At 42.1% G+C, this 24,974-nt stretch overlaps 4 protein-coding genes across 4 annotated transcripts; all 4 read left to right on the top strand.

The window, feature by feature from the left end:
• Positions 1–539: 539 nt before the first annotated feature.
• On the top strand, positions 540–2,275 carry LOC307270180 (hereditary hemochromatosis protein homolog; the record flags this gene model as incomplete). Its single annotated transcript, XM_080053348.1, has 3 exons — positions 540–594; positions 1,101–1,828; positions 1,955–2,275. 3 exons carry the CDS (start codon positions 540–542, stop codon positions 2,273–2,275), a joined length of 1,104 nt encoding a protein of 367 aa, XP_079909474.1.
• A 1,425-nt stretch (positions 2,276–3,700) lies between these two features.
• Positions 3,701–7,349, top strand: LOC307270181 (hereditary hemochromatosis protein homolog; the record flags this gene model as incomplete). The annotated part of the gene is made up of 4 exons (XM_080053349.1): positions 3,701–3,718; positions 5,507–5,639; positions 6,208–6,929; positions 7,056–7,349. 4 exons carry the CDS (start codon positions 3,701–3,703, stop codon positions 7,347–7,349), a joined length of 1,167 nt encoding a protein of 388 aa, XP_079909475.1.
• Positions 7,350–11,068: 3,719 nt separating this feature from the next.
• On the top strand, positions 11,069–15,885 carry LOC307270224 (zinc-alpha-2-glycoprotein-like). The gene is made up of 3 exons (XM_080053396.1): positions 11,069–11,193; positions 14,153–14,880; positions 15,007–15,885. Exons 1-3 carry the CDS (start codon positions 11,139–11,141, stop codon positions 15,325–15,327), a joined length of 1,104 nt encoding a protein of 367 aa, XP_079909522.1. The 5' UTR covers positions 11,069–11,138; the 3' UTR covers positions 15,328–15,885.
• A 1,284-nt stretch (positions 15,886–17,169) lies between these two features.
• On the top strand, positions 17,170–24,672 carry LOC307270182 (hereditary hemochromatosis protein homolog; the record flags this gene model as incomplete). The annotated part of the gene is made up of 5 exons (XM_080053350.1): positions 17,170–17,224; positions 17,991–18,712; positions 18,839–19,059; positions 23,972–24,106; positions 24,546–24,672. The coding sequence occupies 5 exons, from the start codon at positions 17,170–17,172 to the stop codon at positions 24,670–24,672; spliced, it is 1,260 nt and encodes a 419-aa protein (XP_079909476.1).
• Between the last annotated feature and the right edge of the window lie 302 nt (positions 24,673–24,974).

A 24,974-nucleotide genomic window follows, 5' to 3' on the forward strand; every position in this document is an offset into this window, starting at 1 on the left:
TGATGTAAATCTGCAGTTACTGAAGTACTGTAGCTTAGATCAGACAGATTTACTAGATCCAGTTGGTTCCATGCAGGTCAATGTTCAGCCTCCAGAAGGTCCACTCCCAGGACTGACCCGCAAATCAGGGTTTATTATGAATGTTGAGCTTAAATTTATTGTATCAATTTTATTAATATTTTAAGCCAATAACATTTATTTAACTCATACTATTTTGGATACAGCAGAAGTTCTCATCTAATGTGAAACAACTGTCATAGTCAACACAAAGTTGACAGTACCTTTAAAGCAGTGGCTTGTTACAAAAACAACACCGTGAACTGACAAGAAAAGCTGGAAGCACTGACCGTCTTCTCCTGCCTGTCTCCCTGTGTGTAAAAGCCTGAGCCCTCTCTATGATTGGTCAGTTCTCTTATCCACCGGATGCAGGATGGTGATTGGCTCAATGTACAAAGAAGAAGTGAAAACTTAAAAAGTGGAGAACAAACAAAAAACAGGGAACGAACGGATAGATAGAATTTTCTAATATCTAGATCAACATGTTTGTCGTCCAGCTGATGTTTATCGTTATTTTCTTCGAGTTGACGAGTTCAGGTAACAAACTCTTTCTATCTGTCACAATGTTTACTACTGTCTGTACACAGTGATCATGTATTATGATTCTTGACTATGAAGTTTAGAGCTGATGTACAAGCTCAAGTTGTTAGTGGCTCAATGACATAACATACATATAAAAATGACAGTGCAAAAAAACAGTGTGAATACAATGTGAAGAGAGAATATGTTGCTAATGGGTGCCTGCTCAGTGTGGGGATGGCGCTAGGGATGAATTAATTTTTAAATGTTTTTTACATGCCTAAAAGGCTTGTAACGTCAATATAAGATGAGATGACTGACTGTCAGGATTGTGATCAAACAGCTCTATGCACTGTCAACAGAGAGAAGGAAAGTTAAGAACTTTTCAGAATTTTTTTCCATCCAGAACCAAAGTTACCTGCAAATATTATTTCCTCTTCTCAGTAGTTGACCGTGATGTTAATAGATTGATGCAAAGTAAACTATCACAAACAACCTCTAATGTCTCTCTTGTCCCCTCTCAGGCTCAGGAGGGCACTCTGTGTGGTTGATGGCCAACTACATCTCAGGGAAAACCCAGTTCCCAGAGCTCTCTGCAGTCATTATGCTGGATGACGTCCAGGTGGGTTACTATGACTGTGAGATCGACCGGGTCATGAGAGTGGGACATGACGGCTTGAAGACGCAGGAGCTGGATCTTGGTCAGGATTTTTTAAATATATTGAACGACATCTTCCCCAGCATGAGGAGGAGGCTCTCGCTGTTCAGAAAACATTTCAACTTGACGTCGGGGAGAGTCCACGTCCAGCAGAGGCTGACGGGCTGTGAAGTGCTGGAGAACGGAGAGCCCACATTGCTTATGTTCAGGGACAGTTCTAACGGCAATGACACCAACAGTTGGATGTACAACATGACTCATCATACCTACGCTGGCATTGACAGCTTGGAGATCCAGTGGGGAACCCTGCAACAGTTGCCCTACCAGATGATGTACTCCAACATCTACCTTCCAATTTGTGTCCGAATTCTCAAGAACCTCCTGGACAGTGAGAAGCGCTTGGTGATGCGTCGGGTCCGTCCTCGAGTCCGCTTCCTAACCAAACAGGTGTTGGGAGGGGCTCAGGTCACCTGCATGGCCACAGACTTCTACCCTCGCCACATCAACCTGACGCTGCTGAGAGACGGCCGGCCGGTGGACCAGGAAGAGCTGACCGGAGGCTCGGTGCTGCCCAACGGAAACGGACTCTACCAGGTACAGTGGAGGACACAGTCCTCAGCCCCAGTGCTTCAGTCAAAGAATAGAGATTCCTGTTGTGTTGAAATATTTTAAGTTCAGTACTAAAGTATATTTCCTTTGTTTCTGTCCACCACTGACCAGGTGAGGAAGACGCTGATGGTTGGGGACGAGGAGCTAAAGAACAAACACAACTACACCTGTACAGCTTCTCACCTGAGCCTGGACAACAGGCTGGAGGTGAGCTGGACGGCCCAGTTCTCCCGCTCACACAGGATCAGCATCATCTCTGCTCCGCTCGGCCTGGTGGTCGCTAGCTTCCTGCTAATGCTGCTACTGTGGTACAGGAAGAGACACAGGGAGAGGTCAGAGGGCGTTAGTATGGAAACAACAGAGAGCAGTCAGGAGTCAGTGGCAGAGCCAATGATTAGCTCCGACCCCGCTACCCAAAAAACTGCTAAATGAAAACTTGCAGTCATTCAGCTTCTGGTGTATCATGGTCTGATATACTTGACTGCTCGATTCTTTCTTAATTCTTGCTAAAATGTTTTACGTGTTTTACAATAAACAGTATATAAAAGAAACCAATGAGAGCAATCAGGAGAGGCTGACTACCAAGGAAGGAACTGAGTGATTGGTTAATTGGTTGATTCATTGATTGATGAGAACAGTTCACCTGGGCAAGTAAAGCATTTGTTATCTGAAGAAGTCCTGAATGAAAACCTGCAGACCTTCAGCTTTGAACAATCACCAAACCCTCAGACCCTCCCTGAGACTTTATATCTATGAATATACTTGTTTCGATTTTAGTTACAGTAACATGAATAACCACTTATGTACAGGTGTAAATCTAAATTAACTGAAGTACTGTAGTTGAGATTAGACAGATTTACTTGATCTGGACAAATTAGATCCAGCTGGTACCATGTAGGTCAAGGTTAAGCTTACAGAAGATAACTCCCAGGACGGACCCCCCCCCGCCCCAAAATCAGGTTTTATTTTAAATTTGGAACTTTTATTTGGGAATATTTTAAGCCAATAACATTTATTTAACTCTTACTCTATTGGATACTGCAGAAGCTCTCAACTAATGTGAAATAATAACAATAATGTTGACTAACATGAAAGCAGAAGCTTGTTACCAAACAACATGATGCCTGTGACATGTGACAAAGACAGGATATGAGTGTCTCTGAAAGAACAGAACGGAAAAAGTTGTGTGGTTAACACCAACCTCTGTATTTTATATTGTTGAGTCATCTTAGCAGAGACAGTGCAAAAACATTGACAAATCAAACTGCAAAATGCAAAACAATACAAAAAGAAGAGTGAATATGTTTCTAATGTCTGACTGTTCAGTGTGGGGATGGCGGTGGGGATTAAATAATTTTAATGTTTTCTTTATGTGCCTAACGAACTTTGTAACGTCAATAAAAGCTGAGAGCACTGACTCTATGTAAAAGCCTGAACCCTCTCTCTGATTGGTCAGTTCTAGTATCCACCTGTACACACCTTGATCAAACAGGCTCAAACAGCCCTTGGTTCCCTGTCAACAGAGAGAGTGAAAGTTAAGGATTGGAGTGAAACACAAGAAAGACGGATAGTTCGACAGATAGATAGATTTTCTAATATCCAGATCAACATGTTTGTCGTCCAGCTGATGTTTTTCATTATTTTCTTCCAGGTGACGAGTTCAGGTAACAAACTACTGCTGTGATCAGCTGTTTCTACTCTTTTTTTTTTACAGTTTTTCAAAATAAACAATTGCACATACTTTTCTCTTACATTATTTTATTGCAAATATTCTATTTCAATTCTTTAAGATGTCTTTCACATATTCTCTAGTTTTATGTTCAGTCTTTTGTTTATTGTGTGCTGTTGCTATTCGTCATGGTGACTGAGCAGTCTGTAAACTATGATTATGATTATTGATTCTGAACATTAGAACTAAAGCAGAGCCAGTCAGTTCATTGGTTAATCAAGTGATTGACAGATTATTGATATTTTTATGTTTCTATTCATTTCTAATGTTACTTATAAAGTGAAAGAATCTGAATTTTCTTTGTCTGAAATTTTTCCATTTACAACTAAAATCATCTGCACAAACGTCTTCTCACTGTTTGACCAAGATTTTTATTTGATGGATGCTAAAGGCCTTTGCACACCAGATGATTTTTTTTCCTGCGAGTAATTTGTACGTTAATGATAATGAACAAGACTGAATCCAGTCAATATAGCTTCTATATCAGTGATGCAATTTCGTTGCAGGATATTGCTGTTTATTTTATTTGTAGGGGAAGGTGGGGTGATTTGTGCATTTTGGAAGTTGCAAAACCCCTTGTTTCTAGAAAACCGTGGAAGAAATTGGAAATGTGACCACATATTTAAGAAGAGCCATCCATTTGACTCATCCTGTAAAGAAGGGAGACACAAGGAATAAGATATAAGCACATTTAAGCTCAAAAAACTGTGTTTTGCCTTTCAAAGTAAAATTTCCATGATCAAGGTTTTTTGATTATTGTGTCTGAACAATTATAGACACGTTTGAAAACATTTGACACATGTTTTAGTGCTTTGGTATGCTACACTTTGAGTCTATATAGTTAGCACAATGTCAACCCTAAATTGCTGCATCATGCCTATTATCCAAAATTCTGGGGATGGGGTGATTTGTGCGCAAGGGCCTGGGTGAGTTATAAGTAAGTAAGTAAGTAAGTAAAATGTATTTATAAAAGCACATTTATGACAGTTTGCACTGTCCAAAGTGCTGTACATAGTGCATTCAGTAGGTAAACAATGAAGGTAAAATAACAATAACCAAAATAAAAGACGTAAAGCCCATACATCCACATAAACACAGATAGTAGTGCAGAGGTAAGTAAGTAGTGCAGAGGTTAATGGGGAGGAAACACCAGGGTGTACATATGGGTTTTGAGCCTTGATTTAAAGGCAGAAATGTAGGGGGAATCACATTTGTCAGGTGGCAGTTGGTTCCACAAGCACGGAGCAACTAGTGCAAAGTACATTTCTGAGAGTTGTGCCAGTGGCATGGCTGTATACGCTGGTCACCAAAAGAAAGTGATTGTCTACAGTAGCTCAGAAGAGAGTGACATCTCAATTCCACTTAACGACACCACTGATGAGAGTTCAGATGGCCAGAAAGATGATGATGGTGACTTTGTCATTGTGACACAATGACGCACAAATCACCCCACTACGTGGGGTGATTTGTGCGACAAGACAACTTTTTTTCCGAAAGCTATATTTCTTAAACAGTTTATTCCAGATCCAAAGTTTTTATTGTCAGGGATGCACAACATCCTGAAATATATGTACATATTTGAGTTGGAGACATAACTGTCGAGGCCTCACTTTAAAATCACTTTGAGTAAAAAGTTGCACAAATCACCCCACCTTCCCCTACCAAGGTCGATTTTTCTAATATTTTGTTTCCGACGCGGCAGCAATAAAGATGGCACAGTTATCTCATAAACATAGCTGTGGACCTCAGCATCTCTTTCTAAGTGTTAGATGTTCATAGGCATTTTCCTTAATCCATCAATCTTCCTCCTCGGTTCACCAACAGCCCCAGCTGGGGACCCCAAACTTCCCTTCCCATTCCCACATTAACCAGCTCTGACTGGGGGATCCCGAGGTGTGGCGTTCCCAGTGTGTTGATTTAATCTCTCCACCTAGTCCTGGGTCTTGGTGGTGCCTGGAACACCTTCCTTGGGAGGCGCCCAGGAGACATCCTTACCTGATGCCCCAACCACCTCTACTGGCTCCTTCCTACCAAAGGAGCAGCGGCTCCACTCAGGATTCTCACCCTGTCTCTAAGGGAGACGCCAGTCACCTTCCTGAGAAGACACATTTCGGCCGCTTGTTCCAGTGATCTCGTTCTGTGGGTCATGACCCCAGCCTTCATGACCAGAGGGGAGAGAAGGAACCAAGATTGATCGGTAGATCCAGAGCTTTGCTTTCAGGTTCAGCTCTCTTTACATCACAACGCTGCAGTAAAGCCAATGCAGTATGAGGTACGAACACCTTCACTTGGGGTAAGGATTCATTCCCTACCTGGAGTAGACTGTCCCTCAGTTTCCTGTTGTGAGGAAATTTCAAGTCTATTTTCCCTTAACAGAATTTTTTTAAGACACTCAAATCATCTGCAACATCGCGTTGCACTAGATGTGAATCACTAGACACGTCAAAATTCGCTTTTGAATTAGTAGCATTTTCATGATGTTTATTCACTGATGTGCAAAGGACTTAGAAGGTGGAGTCAGCGAGCAAGCATTCTCCAGAATCTTTGAGTCCACCTTTAAGAGTGAACTATCACAAACAACATATGACACGTGGCGTAGATATTTCCCTCTTACATAATGCTTTGCTCCTCTCAGGCTCAGGAGGGCACTCTCTGTGGATATTGGCCAACTACATCTCAGGGAAAACTCAATTCCCAGAGTTCACTGCAATCTTGATGCTGGATGACATCCAGGTGGCTTACTATGACTCGGAGATCAACCGGTTGATGAGAGTGGGAGGCGACGGCTTGAAGACGCAGGAGCTGGACCTGGGTCAGGACATGATATCTGTGATAGGCGAAATTTTCTCCAACATGTGGAAGAAGCTGACGATGTTCAGACATCGTTTTAACCTGACAACGGGAATCCACGTCCAGCAAAGGCTGGCAGGCTGCGAAATGCTGGAGAATGGAGAGCCGGCGCTCATAATGTGCAGGGACAGTTCTAATGGGGAAGATGCCGACAGTCTGATGTACAACATGACGCACTTCACATTTGCTGTCAATAGCATGGAGGTGGAGAAGGAAATCATGAAGAAGGAATACTACCAGATAATCTACTCCAACATCTTCCTTCCCTTCTGTGTGAAGATGCTCAAGAACCTCCTGGACAGCGAGAAGCGCTTGGTGATGCGTCGGGTCCGTCCTCGAGTCCGCTTCCTAACCAAACAGGTGTTGGGAGGGGCTCAGGTCACCTGCATGGCCACAGACTTCTACCCTCGCTACATCAACCTGACGCTGCTGAGAGACGGCCGGCCGGTGGACCAGGAAGAGCTGACCGGAGGCTCGGTGCTGCCCAACGGAAACGGACTCTACCAGGTACAGTGGAGGACACAGTCCTCAGCCCCAGTGCTTCAGTCAAAGAATAGAGACTCCTGTTGAGTTGAAATGTTTTAAGTTCAGTACTAAAGTACATTTCCTTTGTTTCTGTCCACCACTGACCAGGTGAGGAAGACGCTGACGGTTGGTGACGAGGAGCTAAAGAACAAACACAACTTCACCTGTACAGCTTCTCACCTGAGCCTGGACAACAGGCTGGAGGTGAGCTGGACGGCCCAGTTCTCCCGCTCACACAGGATCAGCATCATCTCTGCTCCGCTCGTCCTGGTGGTCGCTAGCTTCCTGCTAATGCTGCTACTGTGGTACAGGAAGAGACACAGGGAGAGGTCAGATGGCGTCACCATAGAAACACTGGAGAGTAGCCAGGAGAGGCTGACTACCAATGAAGGAACTGAGTGATTAATTGATTGATTGATTGATTAGAACAGTCCACCGTCATGTTAAGTGTTCGTGATTTTTTAAAGATTTTTTGGCATTTTTCTTAATAGACAGAGATGAAACGGGGCAAAGAATGACATGCAGAGAACTGACCCGGGCCAGATTCTAACCCGGGTCTGCTGCGAGGCCTGAGCCTCTAGGGCGGACACTCTGACCACTGTGCAACGAGCGCCCCTCAGGCTTTTTAGCTCCTTAAGCTTTGAACAATCACCAACACCTCTTTATTTAGGGTCGTATTCACACTGCCTTGTCTTGATGCTCAATTGCGGTTTTTGACGTAATGATTGGTTCATGTAGTCATCAATCTAGCCTCCAGTCAGACCGGACCCTCCCCGCTTTCTGTCTGTTAGTGGAAGGCAGCCCCTGATTGGTTCATGGAGTCATCAATCTAGCCTCCAGTCAGACCGGACCCTCCCCGCTTTCTGTCTGTTAGTGGAAGGCAGCCCCTAATTGGTTCATGTAGTCATCAATCTAGCCTCCAGTCAGACCGGACCCTCCCCGCTTTCTGTCTGTTAGTGGAAGGCAGCCCCTGATTGGTTCATGTAGTCATCAATCTAGCCTCCAGTCAGACCGGACCCTCTCCGCTTTCTTTCTGTTATTGGAAGGCAGCCCCTGATTGGTTCATGTAGTCATCAATCTAACCTCCAGTCAGACCGGACCCTCCCCGCTTTCTGTCTGTTATTGGAAGGCAGCCCCTGATTGGTTCATGTAGTCATCAATCTAGCCTCCAGTCAGACCGGACCCTCCCCGCTTTCTGTCTGTTATTGGAAGGCAGCCCCTGATTGGTTCATGTAGTCATCAATCTAGCCTCCAGTCAGTCCGGACCCTCCCCACTTTCTGTCTGTTAGTGGAAGGCAGCCCCTGATTGGTTCATGTAGTCATCAATCTAGCCTCCAGTCAGACCGGACCCTCCCCACTTTCTGTCTGTTAGTGGAAGGCAGCCCCTGATTGGTTCATGTAGTCATCAATCTAGCCTCCAGTCAGACCGGACCCTCCCCACTTTCTGTCTGTTAGTGGAAGGCAGCCCCTGATTGAAGAGCCAGGCTAGAAATCTTGGTGTTATCCTGGACTCAAATTAATATTTGAAAACTTTAAATTTCAAATCAGCAACCCCGTCATGCTATACCATCTACACATACATAATGTCAAAAGAAAAACTAGAAAAGTTTACCCATGCATTTATTTCCAGTTAACTGGAGTACTGTAATGGCCTGTTCGACTCCAAATTACTCAGAACACCGATGCCAGAGTCCTCACCAGAAGTTAAAATATGAGCACATTACACCAGTTCTAAAGTCCTTACTCTGTCTGCCAGTCACCCAAATCATCTATTGCATGTTTATTAATTACTCCATGGCTCTAGTCCTGAATATACACTCAACAAAAATATAAACGCAACACTTTTGTTTTTGCTCCCATTTTTCATGAGATGGACTTAAAGATCTACAATTCATTCCAGATACACAATTGTACCATTTCTCTGAAACATTGTTCACAAATCTGTCTAAATGTGTGATAGTGAGCACTTCTGCTTTGCTGAGATAATCCATCCCACCTCACAGGTGTGCCACATCAAGATGCTGATCTGACATCATGATTAGTGCACAGGTGTGCCTTAGACTGTCCACAATAAAAGGCCACTCTGAAATGTGCATTTTTCTGCTTTATTGGGGGTCTGGGGACTCAGAACCAGTCAGTGTCTGGTGTGACCACCATTTGCCTCATGCAGTGCAACACATCTTCTTCGCATAGAGTTTATCAGATTGTCAATTGTGGCCTGTGGAATGTTGGTCCACTCCTCTTCAATGGCTGTGCGAAGTTGCTGGAGACGGCTTATGGTGGAGAAATGAACATTCAATGCACGAGCAACAGATCTGGTTGACATTCCTGCTGTCAGCATGCCAATTGCACGCTCCCTCAATGCTTGTGGCATCTGTGGCATTTTGCTGTGAGACAAAACTGCACATTTCAGCGTGGCCTTTTATTGTGGACAGTCTAAGGCACACCTGTGCACTAATCATGATGTCAGATCAGCATCTTGATGTGGCACACCTGTGAGGTGGGATGGATTATCTCAGCAAAGCAGAAGTGCTCACTATCACACATTTAGACAGATTTGTGAACAATGTTTGAGAGAAATGGTACAATTGTGTATCTGGAATGAATTTTAGATCTTTAAGTCCATCTCATGAAAAATGGGAGCAAAAACAAAAGTGTTGCGTTTATATTTTTGTTGAGTGTATTTCTGACAGTCTTGTCCCATACAACCCTTGTCGAACGATGAGGTCAATTCGGACCTGTCTACTGTCTACTTCTAACTCCAAGAGTTAGAACAAAACGCAGTGAAGCAACATTCTGTTATTATGTTACTCTTCTCTTACTATTTTCGTGCCGCACTGCGAACAAATATTGTGTATTAATGACTGTGTGTCTGATTGTATGAATCCTATATGCACTAATGTTAATGAAGATGTTTATGTGAGTCTATGTTTAATAATGCACTTTCTCAGTGAGCTAGTTAGCCTCTGTGCTAACTTCATTTGCTGTTCTTTTATAGTGTGCTTCAGGTTAGCTGCCTAGCGAGCTAACTGTATGACTCACCTAGTAATTATTCTGTTCCTGTGCTGACATTAAACGAGTCATAACCAGTTGAACAAGCCTCTTGCTCATCATTCTACACAACACACTGGAGGGGTTTGAACCAGACAGACAGTAAAGTTCAGTAGATCATGTTAGCAGTTACACCAGCTATCAGGCATTTGTTTTACTCAAAGGTCAGCAATTCTGGAAAATATATGTTGACAAATCACTTTGTCAAAATCAGTCAATATCTCCTCATGATCCACTACCTGTCTGTACTGTGAATATCTCCTCATGATCTGCTACCTGTCTGTACTGTGTGCGCGCTGGGAAAAAAACAAGTGTTAACTTAAGAAACAGCCTAGGCTCTGTAAACTGGTATTTAACAAAGGGAACAAAGTGGGTTTTTCCCACTGATATGGACAAAAAGTGATTTGTCAACAAACATTCTCAAGAATCGCCTAATAACTGAAATCTCCTAATTGTCCGTTCTCAGATCAGAGCAGGATGTGGACCAGGCAGCAGACACACAGACGACCAGCAGAAGCTTCTCAGAGGTTCAGAGAATAAAACTAAAACTCCCATGTGAGGGGATTGGATAGAGACAGTCTATTACTCTCACACATTCAAGGTTCATGTGAAAGTGCTATTTTTCCTCGTACTGGGCAACTATTTACTAATCGACTATATGAAAAAGCTGACCGGGTTCGACCCACACTGGGTCTTCATCAGGGCTCCACTCCCACTATGGGCCACCAGCTTATGAACTTTGAACTTTTATTGTGGAGTATTTGAGTATTTCAACACAATAACTTTAATTGAACTCTTACTATTTTACATACTGCAGAACCTCTAACTGAGTGTGAAACAATAGTCATAAAGTTGACAGTAACATGAAGCAGCAGCAAGCACAGGCACGTTGTCAAAACACTGTGAACTGGCAAGAAAAGCAGAAAGACAAGACGGTGTACTCCTGTCTGTCTCTCTGTGTAATAGCCTGAATCCTCTCTCTGATTGGTTAGTTTTCTTATCCACCTTAATGCAGGATTGTGATTGGCTCCAACAGCTCAATGTATCATGTCAACAAAGAGAGAGTGAAAGTCAAGGAGTGAAAAACAAGAAAGACGGATAGTTCGACGGATAGATAGATTTTCGAATAGTCCGATCAACATGTTTGTCGTCCAGCTGATGTTTTTCGTTCTTTTCTTCCAGTTGACGAGTTCAGGTAACAAACTCTTTCTGTCTGTCACAATGTTTACCACTGTCTGTAGTCTGTACTCAGTGATTATCATTTATTATGATTATTGATTCTGAACATTAGAGCTCAGGCACCAGCTTAAAGGCATACTAGGTGATTCTGGAAAATGTTTGTAGACAAATCACTTTGTCAAAATCAGTGAATACCTCCTCACAATCTGCTATCTTATACTGTGTGTTCTGAAAAAAGAATCTGTGAGTGTGCATATACACAGCCTAGTGTGCGATATGCGAATACACAGCATAGGCTTTGTAAACTGGTATGTAAACAAAGGGAAGGTTTACAAAGCAGACTTTGTTTACACTAGATTGTTTAGTGAAGACATCTGAGTTTTCAGGCAAGGCAACTTTATTTGAATAGCACATTCCACACACAGACAACTCAAAAGTGCTACAATAAAGAATGCAAGAATTCTTCAGATCTTTGGGTTCAAGATCATTCTAGAACCCAAATTACCTGCAAACATTCTTTCTTCTTCTAACTGTTTAAGCCAGTGTGTCCGCTAGATAAAATTGGTGCCGGTCATATGACCCGCACGGTTTCATTTAACCGGTCAAATGGGAAAAATTCAGGTAAAATATTGATAAGCAGTCTATACAGAATATCAATATTAGGTTTATAGCTTATTTATATTGAAATGTGGACTACTTGCAACAGGCAGAGGGGGGCCTAAACAATGAAAGCAAAGCAAATAACATTTAAAATGCGGATCTGACATAGGCATAATCTTTTTCCATTTGCAAGGCAGAAGAAATAAAACAATAGCCTATTTAGTTTTTGCAAACAAACTATATATGAACAATATGTTGACTCAACACCGATTTACGACTCATATCGGACTCGTGTCTAGTCTCAAAATAATTTTATTATAATTTTTTTTTAAATTGGATATAGGAGTCGCGACCGGGTATGCGAGTGCACGTGCTGGGGCACATTGCGGGAGCTGCAAAAAAGTCGCAGTAAATCGATTTTTCAATTCATGCCTTATCAGAGTCAGTCATATTCATTGAAAATACAAGCTTTTTTGTTTGGTAGGGTGTTACCCCTGTAGTTGGCACACACTCTCTGGTCCCATTTTGAACATGGGAACCACCACCCCGGTCTGCCACTCCTTAACCACTGTTCCATCCAAGTCAGCCCTGCATTCCTTAAAGTCTTTATAGAGTAATGTTGTTGGGGCAGTTCCGCCTAGGCACAATATTGGCTACGCCCCTGGTTTGTTTTCAAGGAGTGTTTAGAATTCATACCAATGATTTCATTCAAGCTCCCATATTATGCAAAATGCACTATTTCAATGTTTTTGAACATAATTATGGGTCCATGGTGTGCCATAGACACTGCCAAAGTATCAAAAAAAATAAAACTCTCCTTTTCTCACTCTCCCCATTTCTGAAACCCCCACCCCTCCCCCCAATAAACTCCAGTCAGAATTCTCCCCGTTTCTGACGTCAAAAACGGGAAAGCTGCCTCCCCCCCACATTAGTAATCAGAAACTTCCACTGCGCAGCCCACCCCCTATTTCTTATTGGTCCACGGCCCGAGATCCTCTGGAAAAATATTCCTTCACCGCCATGTTGTTTGCTTGTCGCTAAGTGACAAGATGCCTGTAGTACAGCAAAGCATGCTGATTGTTGCATAAACCAACACAGAATGCTTTTGCTCATAATCCACTAATTTACCTTAACCACAGCAGTATATTAAAGCCTCGTTTTTAATAACACAACGGATAGGAAGCTACTTGTGCTTTTTTTCAAACGCTGAAACAGAAAGACATTTTTTTATTGGTATTTTTGCTTGACTGGTGTATAGCTAATAGCTTTGGGACAAGCATCCAGCTTCTGCTCATAATAACATATTTATATTCCCCACCGCAGTCTGGCAATGCCTTGTTTTTAGCAAGACAAAGCATCGGAAGGTAATAGTGTAGAAGTCAAACTTTGAAGCTAATGTTTTCACTGATTTTAGTGATATTTTTAGCCGCTAGCTCCCGAGCTAGCTTCGCTTCTTTTGCTGCATTTTGATTGTGAACATGCCGTTTCCATTAGCTTGTGGCTGTCAGTGCATCTGTATGAACATAGTCTTTCATGGAGACAAGGATCGGTCATGTCAAACTGTTCAAAGTGCGGCTGAGCTCCTGCGTTACTAGCACTAGACATGGTTCTTCTCACGGGTAAACCTAACCGTGGTCACAGGCACGGCAAAGACGTCATCATTGTTTACAAACAGACAGAGGGCGAGGCGTATGGCTTCGCTTCCGGACAGGGGGCGGGGGGAGCTCATAGATGGTATATAAAACGAGGGGAGCTGCAGCTCAGTTTCAAAAATAGGCCATCGTGAGATTAGCTGAACATCAGGGTATAGAGGCATGCTACAATAAATGATCTGAAAGTTTTTTTCAGCAAACAATTAAAGAAAAACGTATTAGGGACCTCTAAGACCATATAATATGGTGTATAATAGAACAGAAAAGTGTATAATATGAGACCTTTAAAGGAACCACAGTGTATGTCAATATAGCTTCTAACATGATGGGAATAGCAAGGGGACATAACACTAAGTGCTCTGAGTTACTGATTAGTAGACCCCAGGTAAATGCGCTTGAAGTTACTAGGAGGGAAAAGAAGGAAGCATTCAGGCACATTGGCACAAAGACAAGGATAGTTTAAAACCCCTTTTATTAATTAGGGCATATCAGGTTAAAAATATATGGAGAGATGATTGATTGTTTTAATTTTCTATTATTTGTTTAAGTTAGCTGTAAAGTGAAGACTACAGTTTTGTGTCAGAAAGGTTTCTATCTAGAATCCAAATGACCTGCAGTGCAAACATATCCTTTTCTCACTATTTGATCACAATGTTATTTGGACTGAGACTAAAATAACAATCACAAACAACCTCTAATGTCTCCCTGCTTTTCCCCTCTCAGGCTCAGGAGGGCACTCTCTGTGGACTTTGTCCAACTACATCTCAGGGAAAACCCAGTTCCCAGAGTTCACTGCGATTGTGATGCTGGATGACATCCAGGTGGCTTACTATGACACAGAGGTCGACCGGTTGATGAAAGTGGGAGAAGACGGTAAGAAGACGGGCGATTGGGAGAAAGATCTGGGTCTGAGGCATGAGTTTCGCACCGTGTTCCACAGCATGAGGGAGAGGCTCTCGCTCTTCAGATACCATTTTAACTTGACATCGGTGGGAGTCCACGTCCAGCAGAGGCTGGCAGGCTGCGAAGTGCTGGAGAATGGAGAGCCGGTGCTAATGATGTTCAGGGACAGTTCTAACGGGGAAGACACCAACAGTTGGATGTACAACATGACTCACCACACCTACGCTGGCATTAACAACGAGCAGATCCAGTGGGGAACATTGAAACAGTTGCCCTACCAGATGGTGTACACAGAGATCTACCTTCCATTGTGTGTCCAGCTGGTCAAAAACGTCCTTGAGCGCGAGAAGCGCTTGGTGATGCGTCGGGTCCGTCCTCGAGTCCGCTTCCTAACCAAACAGGTGTTGGGAGGGGCTCAGGTCACCTGCATGGCCACAGACTTCTACCCTCGCCACATCAACCTGACGCTGCTGAGAGACGGCCGGCCGGTGGACCAGGAAGAGCTGACCGGAGGCTCGGTGCTGCCCAACGGAAACGGACTCTACCAGGTACAGTGGAGGACACAGTCCTCAGCCCCAGTGCTTCAGTCAAAGAATAGAGACTCCTGTTGAGATGAAATATTTTAAGTTCAGTACTAAAGTACATTTCCTTTGTTTCTGTCCACCACTGACCAGGTGAGGAAGACCCTGACGGTTGGTGACGAGGAGCTAAAGAACAAACCCAGCTTCACCTGTACAGCTTCTCACCTGAGCCTGGACAACAGGCTGGAGGTGAGCTGGACGGCCCAGTTCTCCCGCTCACACAGGATCAGCATCATCTCTGCTCCGCTCGGCCTGGTGGTCGCTAGCTTCCTGCTAATGCTGCTACTGTGGTACAGGAAGAGACACAGGGAGAGGTCAGAGGGCGTTAGTATGGAAACAACAGAGAGCAGTCAGGAGTCAGTGGCAGAGCCAATGATTAGCTCCGACCCCGCTACCCAAAGAAGTGCTAAATGAAAACCTGCAGTCATTCAGCTTCTGGTGTATCGTGCTGCATGATTTTTTCTAAATTCTTGCTAAAATCTTTTACGTGTTCTTACGATACACAATATATAAAAGAAGTTCTTACTTGTACTTTTTGTTGTTCATATATGTTAATATACCATGCACCTTATCATTCCTATTAATTTTCAAATTAGGCATTATTATTTTTACCTTTTTACCACCATTATCAACTTTTTTTATAATTTATTTTATTTTATTTCAGACATCACTTTAAATCACTTTTCTTTTGCATGAATTTGCAAAGCACTTGGTCAACTCTGGTTGATTATACATTTTATTTATTTATTTATATAAAACATTTTTATACTTGTTTCGAATTCACCTAATATAATTTGGAGTGAGGCTTATTTTCTGGTCCTTTCTTTTTAACAGGAAACCAAGTGGATCTGTAAAGAGTTTGAGACCAAACCCTTCTGCTGCTGTATTCATGACTGTCACATGGCATTGACGTTCTGTGAATATTAACTCTGGTGGTGTGTCTAATAAACATGATATCATAATAAAAATTATATTTACACAGTATTATGACTCTTGTGTTGACGTTTTTGTATATCATGATTACGTGAGAAACTCAAAATCATCTAGTAACTGACCGACCATTAAAAGGTATCCCTGGTCCAATGACCTGAATTCAAACTACTTGCTGAGCACACAGACCAAAATGTTTTCTAGCTTCCTGTTTGTCCACTGCACATGCTCAGTAGCCTGATTCATAGACGTACCATTGAAATGTTACACACTTCAACTGTGTGAAAGTTTGACAAAAATAAAACTTAAAGACCTACTTCACCGGTTTGAATATGATTGAATTGAATTCTGAGATTCTATAGTATAAATGTGCGAAAAAAATTGAAATCGGTTCATCCTAGCCTGAGAAAAGGCAGAAAGAGTGTTTTTTTAACCCTATATTTCTCTTTCTCGTGACATCACAGAAAGAGAAATATAGGGTTAAAAAAAACGTACTTTGTAAATATTACTGTGATGTCTTTTACTGTGACATCACAGTAATATTTACAAAGTACGTTTTTTTTTCGCACATTTATACTCCATAGGATCTCAGAATTCAATACACCTTCATATTCAAACCGGTGAAGTAGGCCTTTAAATTTCGAGTTATAACTGAGGCTTACAGCAGTTTTACAGGTCTGCATCACTTCAATAAAGTAGGGCAATCTGGGGAAGTTACAGTATACATGAATAACCACTACAGGACTTGAGTAAATCTACGTTTACTCGAGTACTTCTTCTTCCTCTCATCTTCATTTTCTTCAGTAAGAGATTCAACACAACAGCCAGGAAAGGAAAGTCCAGTTTCTGCAAGAGATAATAAAATAAAATAATATAAAAATAAAAATATGATAAACTTTAATGTCTGTCACAAGTCACAGAAATTCCTCTTCGACAGGCGAGGGTCAAATGACGTAAAATACATGAAACGGAGACAAAGCAAAAACATTGAAAACTAAATTCAAAACAATACAAAAAGGAGAGTGAAGAGAATGTGTAGCTAATGTTTAACTGCTCAGTGTGAGAATGGCGGTGGGAAGGAAGTCGTTTTAATGTTTTTTTATGTGCCAATAAAAGCCAATAAAAGCTGAGATCATAGACTGTTTACTTCTGCCTGTCTCTCTGTGTAAAAGCCTGAAGCCTCTCTCTAATTGGTCAGTTCTAGTATCCACCTGTACACACCTCGATCAAACAGGCCCAAACAGCTCTAGGTTTCAACAAAGAAAGTAAAAGTTAAGGAGCGGAGTGAGAAACAGACGGACAGATTTTTCTAATATCCAGATCAACATGTTTGTCGTCCAGCTGATGTTTTTCCTTCTTCTCTTCCAGGTGACGAGTTCAGGTAACAAACTCTTTCTATCTGTCACAACTTACCACAGTCTGTAGTCTGTACACAGTGATTATCAGTTATTATGATTCTTGATTCTGAACATTAGATTAGGTACCAGCTTAAAGGCATACTAGGTAATTCTGGAAAATGTTGACAAATCAGTTTTGTCAAAAGCAGTGAATATTCAGGTAACAAACTCTTTCGTTCTGTAAAAATGCAATAAAGATTTTATCTCTTGCTTTATCCAACATCGAGATTTTTGGTTTTTAATATTAATATTATATTCAAAACATTTTGAAAAAAACTTTAATACAAAAGAATCATTGTGTCAATGTCAGTATCAACTGGCAAAGTTTCATGATGATACTGTATCTTCAGGTTACATTTTTTCAATGTTACCCTCGCATTAAACCGTGGTTCTGATTTGCCATTTCGGCCCCCTGTAGCTTTCTAGCAGCTAGTTGACCAGGTTGTCCACGCAGGTTGTGATCCTTGAAGGTCCTAGATATCATTTCTGGTGGACAACCTTTTACAACAGTCCAAGCCTGTTCTCCAAGAAAAGGGGTTTTGCCCCCCTGGGTATATTGGTTAATCACATGACTGAAGGATGATTGTAAAGTTTTTGTCAGAATTTTTTCCATCTGGAACCCAAGTTACCTGCAAACATTGTTTTCATTTCTCACTGTTTGACCGCGATGTTAATAGATTGAGGTTAAGAAAACTATCACAAACAACCTCCAATGTTTTGCACTTACCCACAATGCTTTGCTCCTCTCAGGCTCAGGAGGGCACTCTCTGTGGGTGTTGGCAAACTACATCTCAGGGAAAACCCAGTACCCAAAGTTCACTGCGATCTTGATGCTGGATGACATCCAGGTGGCTTACTATGACTCGGAGATCAACCGGGTCATGAGAGTGGGAGAAGACGGCTTGAAGACGCAGGAGCTGGACCTGGGTCAGGACATGATATCTGTGATAGGCGAAATGTTCTCCAACATGTGGAAGAAGCTGACGATGTTCAAACATCGTTTTAACCTGACAACGGGAATCCACGTCCAACAAAGGCTGACAGGCTGCGAAATGCTGGAGAATGGAGAGCCGGCGCTCATAATGTTCAGAGACAGTTCTAATGGGGAAGATGCCGACAGTCTGATGTACAACATGACGCACTTCACCTTTGCTGTCAGTAGCTTAGAGATCGAGTGGGGAATCATGAAGAGGACACACCACCAGATCTTGTACTCAAACATCTACCTTCCCTTCTGTGTCCAGCTGCTCAAGAACCTCCTGGACAGTGAGAAGCGCTTGGTGATGCGTCGGGTCCGTCCTCGAGTCCGCTTCCTAACCAAACAGGTGTTGGGAGGGGCTCAGGTCACCTGCATGGCCACAGACTTCTACCCTCGCCACATCAACCTGACGCTGCTGAGAGACGGCCGGCCGGTGGACCAGGAAGAGCTGACCGGAGGCTCGGTGCTGCCCAACGGAAACGGACTCTACCAGGTACAGTGGAGGACACAGTCCTCAGCCCCAGTGCTTCAGTCAAAGAATAGAGATTCCTGTTGTGTTGAAATGTTTTAAGTTCAGTACTAAAGTACATTTCCTTTGTTTCTGTCCACCACTGACCAGGTGAGGAAGACGCTGACGGTTGGTGACGAGGAGCTAAAGAACAAACACAACTACACCTGTACAGCTTCTCACCTGAGCCTGGACAACAGGCTGGAGGTGAGCTGGACGGCCCAGTTCTCCCGCTCACACAGGATCAGCATCATCTCTGCTCCGCTCGGCCTGGTGGTCGCTAGCTTCCTGCTAATGCTGCTACTGTGGTACAGGAAGAGACACAGGGAGAGGTCAGAGGGCGTTAGTATGGAAACAACAGAGAGCAGCCAGGAGTCAGTGGCAGAGCCAATGATTACCTCCGACCCCGTTACCCAAAGAAGTGCTGAATGAAAACTTACAGACTTTCAGCTTCTGGTGTATCATGGTCGGACATACTTACTTTAGGGCTGCACCGTTGAAAAAAAATCATCTAGTAACTGACTGACCATAAAAGCATATCGCTGGTCGAATGACCTGAATGCAAACTGCTCACTGAAGACACAAACAAAAACGTTTTCTAGCTTCCTGTTTGTCCACTGCACATGCTCAGTAGCTTGATTCATAGACCATTGGATTCATTGAGATGTCACACACTTTTGGCAAAAATAAAACTTCCATTCCCAGTAATAACTGAGGCTTACAGAAGTTTTACAGGTCTGCATCTCTTCAATAAAGGATGTCAATAGGGTAAATTATTTTGGGGATATTTAAGTTACAGTAACATGAATAACCACTACAGTACTTGAGTAAATCTACATTTACTCCAGTACTTCCTCTTTCTCTCATCTTTGTGTTCTTTAGTCAGAGATTCAACACAACTGCCAGGAAAGGAAAGTCCAGTTTCTCTGCAAAAGATAATAAAATAATATAAGATAAGATCAGCTTTATTGTCCGAGTGACAGTAACTCGTCTTAGACAGGGCAGGCTAGGGTCAAATCACATAAAATACATAAGACATACCCAGGGGGCAAAGTGATTTTATGGACATGGAGCGTTGTAAAAGGTTGTTCACCAAAAATGACATCTAGGACCTTCCACGATCACAACCTGGGTGGACAACCTTGTCAACAATCTGCTGGTAAGCTACAGTGGGCCGACATAGCAAATCAGAACCACTGTTTAAGTGAATGGGGGTGAATGGGGATGGGCTAATGGGGAATTTTTTGAACTTATAGATATCATTATGAAACTTTGCCAGTTGATTACTGACATCAAAACTAAAACTTTTTGTATTACAGTATTTTCCAAAATGTTTAAATAAATATGAAAAATCATCAATATTTTAATATATATATATTATATTTGAAAATTTGCATATCTGCAAAGCCCCAAAATCTAGATGTTGGAAGAAAACCAAGTCAATTTGTTTTTAAATTTTGAAAACAAAACAGTGGTTCTGATTTGCTCTATGTCGGCCCGCTGTAGCTTTCCAGCAGCTTGTTGACAAGGTTGTCCACCCAGGTTGTGATCGTGGAAGGTCCTGGATATCATTTCTGGTGAACAACCTTTTACAACGCTCCATATCTGTATGAAGGACTTTTTGACCCGGCTCGAGGCCTGGACATTTCCAGCCCAGTCACACCTTAACTTCTGACTTCTATTCACTCAGAGAGCTCTCAACAAAGGAAAGGTGAGGATGCCTGTTGTCTATTGACCAAACATTCTATATTGGACATGACTAAATTATGAGTGAATAGAGGTAAGTTGCTTTTTGGTGCTAAATTTAAGTGACGTAATTAATTAATTAATGATTATATGGTGTAAAAATTGCATGAGCAGAATTTTATTTTTTTCTTTGTGTGTTTTTTCCTTTTCTCTGCTTCGTGAAATGCTGGTTTATTTATATTTTCCCTAATGCATAGGTCCATATAGTACGTTTTTGATTAAATGATTCAATTGTATATCATTTCTGGGTGCTTCGATAAACTGTCTCCACTTCCACACAATAGGGTGGGGGTGCTAGTGATCTGTTATAATTACTGAGTGAGGGTCTCTAATCCGCGTCCTTTTAGCGTGAAAAGACCTCATATATTCGATGTTCGAAGGCTGTTCTGTAAAAGGGTATAACTGGGGCCGATGAATGACAATGCTTGGTGCGTGTACAGGAGGACGGTTCCCTAACGGGTTGTAGCAGTCTGAGCTGAGCTATAACGAATCTCTCATGCAGCCTGGAAGATCTCTCCCTGTGACAAAACCTATATTCTGTCTTTCATAGGTAAAGTAAGTCCTTAAGTGGTAAACTTTCATTAATTGAGTCCTTAAGTCAGGGGTCCCCAAACTTTTTTCACTGAGGGCCACATACAGAAAAATCTACGAAGGGCCGGGCCACTTTGCAAAAATAACACATTTATCAGGACATGTAGCTGCTCTGATGTTTAGTTTCATAGTGTCTTCGTAAATTGTAATCCTTCTTCACGGCAACACTTTCCTTGCACATTAAACAGACACATTCCCCCTCTTGTTTATATGGCAATGATACACCCAGTATTTTCTGCCTTTGCGTCCAATGTCCAGCAGGGTGAAAATAGTATCCAGCCGAGGTCCCGACCCTCCTAGGGGGGTCCGGGGGTATGCCCCCCCGGGAGATTTTTTAAAGTTTTTAAAGCGAAATACATGAATGTGGTGCACTTTGAGAGGGAAATTAAGAGGCTAAATCTGAAGAATTGTGTATGAAAAAAAAATGGGGACACTGTGTCAGATGAATTAGAAGCTATTGGAGAAGGACGCATAGATTTTCCATAATAATATTAATTTAAAATAAAATATTATGCAGGGTCCTCTGGGATGGGCTTGTTGCTCATTTTCTTTTATGGGACATATTTGTCTGTAATATAATGAGTGCATTTAAATTATTTAAAAGCACCATATTACATTATATTTTTAAAATGTGCCACGGGCCAATCAATCAGTGTTTGACACCCCTGCACTAGTGGGTTAACTAAGAAATGCAAAAAAAATAAAAAAAAAAAAAAAAAAAAAAAAAAAAAAAAAAAAAAAAATTACATTATCTTTTTAAAATCGGCCGCGGGCCAATAAAAAGCGGGCCGCGGGCCGCATTTGGCCCGCGGGCCGTAGTTTGGGGACCCCTGCCTTAAGTGGTAGATTTTCATAAAATTAGTCCTTTGTGAGGTGAGTCCTTTGGTGGTAAGCCTTGTTTGTCAATGAAAAAGGGAGAGACTGAAAGAGCGTGTTTTTGCATGGTGGGATTGGCTTAGTGTTTTAAAATGACAGTAAATTGGTAATTTGTGTCCAAAGTTGCACGTCACGATTGTGGTGGATACTACAACGTGGCCGAGGTGTGTAAAAAGTAATTTCCTTAGGCACAAACGTTGGCAGAATTAATTAGCTTTTTAGTTCGTTTTAGGGATCATTTTATTTTTTATGCGACCACTGCATTTGAGTAGTGGATTTCCGTATTTAAAAGTGCTGCTGTTCAGTGATTTTACTTATGGAAACCGTCTTAAAATACTATTGTCTCTACGCCAGCATTCACTAACTGTACGCCTATGTAACTGCATGTAAATACAGTACCTTGAATAACTAACAGCTAACTACACCTCACAAACACACACACACACACACACACGCACACACACACACACACACACACACACACACACACACACACACACACACACACACACACACACACACACACACACACACACACACACACACACACGCACACACACACGCACACGCACACGCACACGCACACACACACACGAAGAGCCTGGGGAGTTGTTTGCCTTTTATGCGCGCGAGTGACACTGGTCGTCCTGATAACTGTTATCTGATTTTTACTCTGAAGTTAAGAAATATAGGATATTATTGTATAATCCTAGTTATTTCGATTGTGTCCTTTTCATATATGACATTAATGTAGTTGTAGTTCTGAACCACACTTGTGATGTTTCTCCTTGAAATAATTTTTTTAGAATCACGCTCTGTGAGATTAAAGGTGCACTCTGATATATTTTTTACGTGAAAACCAGGTCTAATTAAAGGTCCCCCCTTTTTTAATAGGTAAAATAAATAATAAATAAATAAAAACTAAAGGTGCCCTATGACATTTTTGTCATTTAAGGCATGGACGGTCCATCTAATATCTCAAATTAAAGGTACTTTTACTGATACTTCGGTGTCTTTGTTGTTAGCCTCACTTTCTAGTGTATAAAAGTAAAGGTGTGACCTGCAATTTTTCACAAGAATTAAAAAAAAAATAAAAAATAGTGAGACACTCTTCCTTTGTGCAGTCAAGGTTTACTCCTTTCTCCTTATCTCTGCTTTTGCAAACGGTACACGCTGTACGCCATTGTTGCATTTTTTTTATTTTTTTTTTCATTTCTTTCCCTCATCAGCAACAGGGAGAATTTATTCTATTTAATTTTTTGTCCCCTCTCGGTAGCTGCTTTCTAGCTGTCATTTAGTGTTCTAAGTAATGACATCTACAACAGTGTGCCCCCCCCTTTACAATTGAATAAGTTCACGTTTCCCTTTGACATGGTATTAAAACTTATATAATAGTGCATTCTGGGTTGTTGCTATCATGAGCCAAATATACTATTTTTATTTTTTAGGATTTCCATTGTGATATAATTTGTTTAACTTCACCTATTGTGATGTCACATTCTTAGCATTTACTTAATTATTAATATCTACAGTGTTACTGTGTGTATACAGGAATTGATTGTGCTTGACTTTTCGAGCATTGTGTTTTTTCTACAGTAACTGATTGACCATTGTGTTTTTCATCCGCAAAACAGAACGTGTGGGGATTAGTAAATGTAAATAATCATGTATCAAATAAGAGTTGTTGTATCCTTGACACGGCCATGGAGGGAGCATTTAGTTGATTTAACCCATTTTTTCAGTGGTAAAGGAGTGAGAATGCCTGTTTTTATTGCCCAGAGCAATAGGCCAGAGATGAGAGTGTGTGTGCTTTTGGGCCTGGATGTGTGTGTGTAAGAGGAGATCGTGGGAGTGTCCGCCTGTGTGCAAGTGAGGGACTTTCTGTGTGTGTATGTGTGTGATAAAGCCTAAATGCAGTTTACATATATTTTGGATAATTACAGCAGCTATACTATTTTTAGAAGGAAAAGACAGGGAATAGAGCATTACAGTTTGGGCACTTTTGGGTAATAAGACAATCCCCACCACCAGCAAACCTGGAAGCCGCTTTGCCAAGCCCCAAACCATTGGATTATGCATAGCGTCTGGAGCTCCGGAGAGCACAGAGGCCGAAGAGGATTGGAGACAAGCAGGAGAAGGAGCAGTGGGAGAGGCCCAGCTAGCTCAGTCGGTTGAGCATGAGACTTTACCAGCACCATTAGCAACCCAGTGCTCCCTGTTTCCCCTTGATTCACCAGCTTTCCATGGACACAACCCCACACCACACCCAGTAGAAGGAATGGCACCTTTTACGGACGACAAAATCAAGGAACTTTATGGATTCGGACTACAAATATCTTGGAATGTACACTGCCACTCAGAGACATGCAAACAGTGGCCCTTTCCGCTACTACCTACAAGGCCCCATTCTATATGGATTTTTTCTGAGAAAGCTGCTGTGCTTTATCAGAAAAGGAGGGAGAAAAGGAGGGTGCTGACATTCCACAGTTCTAAGCTGGATGACATCGACATGAAATCAAGACAGAAAGCTGCTAAAGTTCTACCAGCAGCTGCAAAGCCATCACCAAAACAGCTCATTGTGATGTGCCATGAACTCCATTACCAGAATCGACAAAAAGTCGCAACACAACATGGACAAGCCCACAGCCACAAGCCGCAGATTGTACTATCTGTCAAGATCACAACCCCAAGAAACCATACAGACTGCCAACAAGAAGCTTCCCAGTACCTGAGACCCCCCTTCAAGATGAAAATAGAACTTTGAGGTTCCTGTATTTGCTGGTGATGGTGGATTGATTCACAAAATGGTTAGAAACTATTCCTTGCCAAAAAGAGACAGCAAAAACAGTGGTGAAGTAGTTAAACATGTAACTTGTAACAGACCCTTTAATCAAATATTGATAAGATGATGCACAGCATTAAGCTGACCCAGGTAGTTGCTCTCCCCCTGGCCCTCATGTCAACGAGAACTTCTCAAGGGGCACATAAATATTTGACCGTGAGTTGCTGACAGGCAGGCCTAAGCCAGGGACGT

This window comes from Ammodytes marinus (genome assembly GCF_949987685.1).
Source record: "Ammodytes marinus genome assembly, chromosome: 25".
NCBI classification, from domain to species: Eukaryota; Metazoa; Chordata; class Actinopteri; order Uranoscopiformes; family Ammodytidae; genus Ammodytes; species Ammodytes marinus.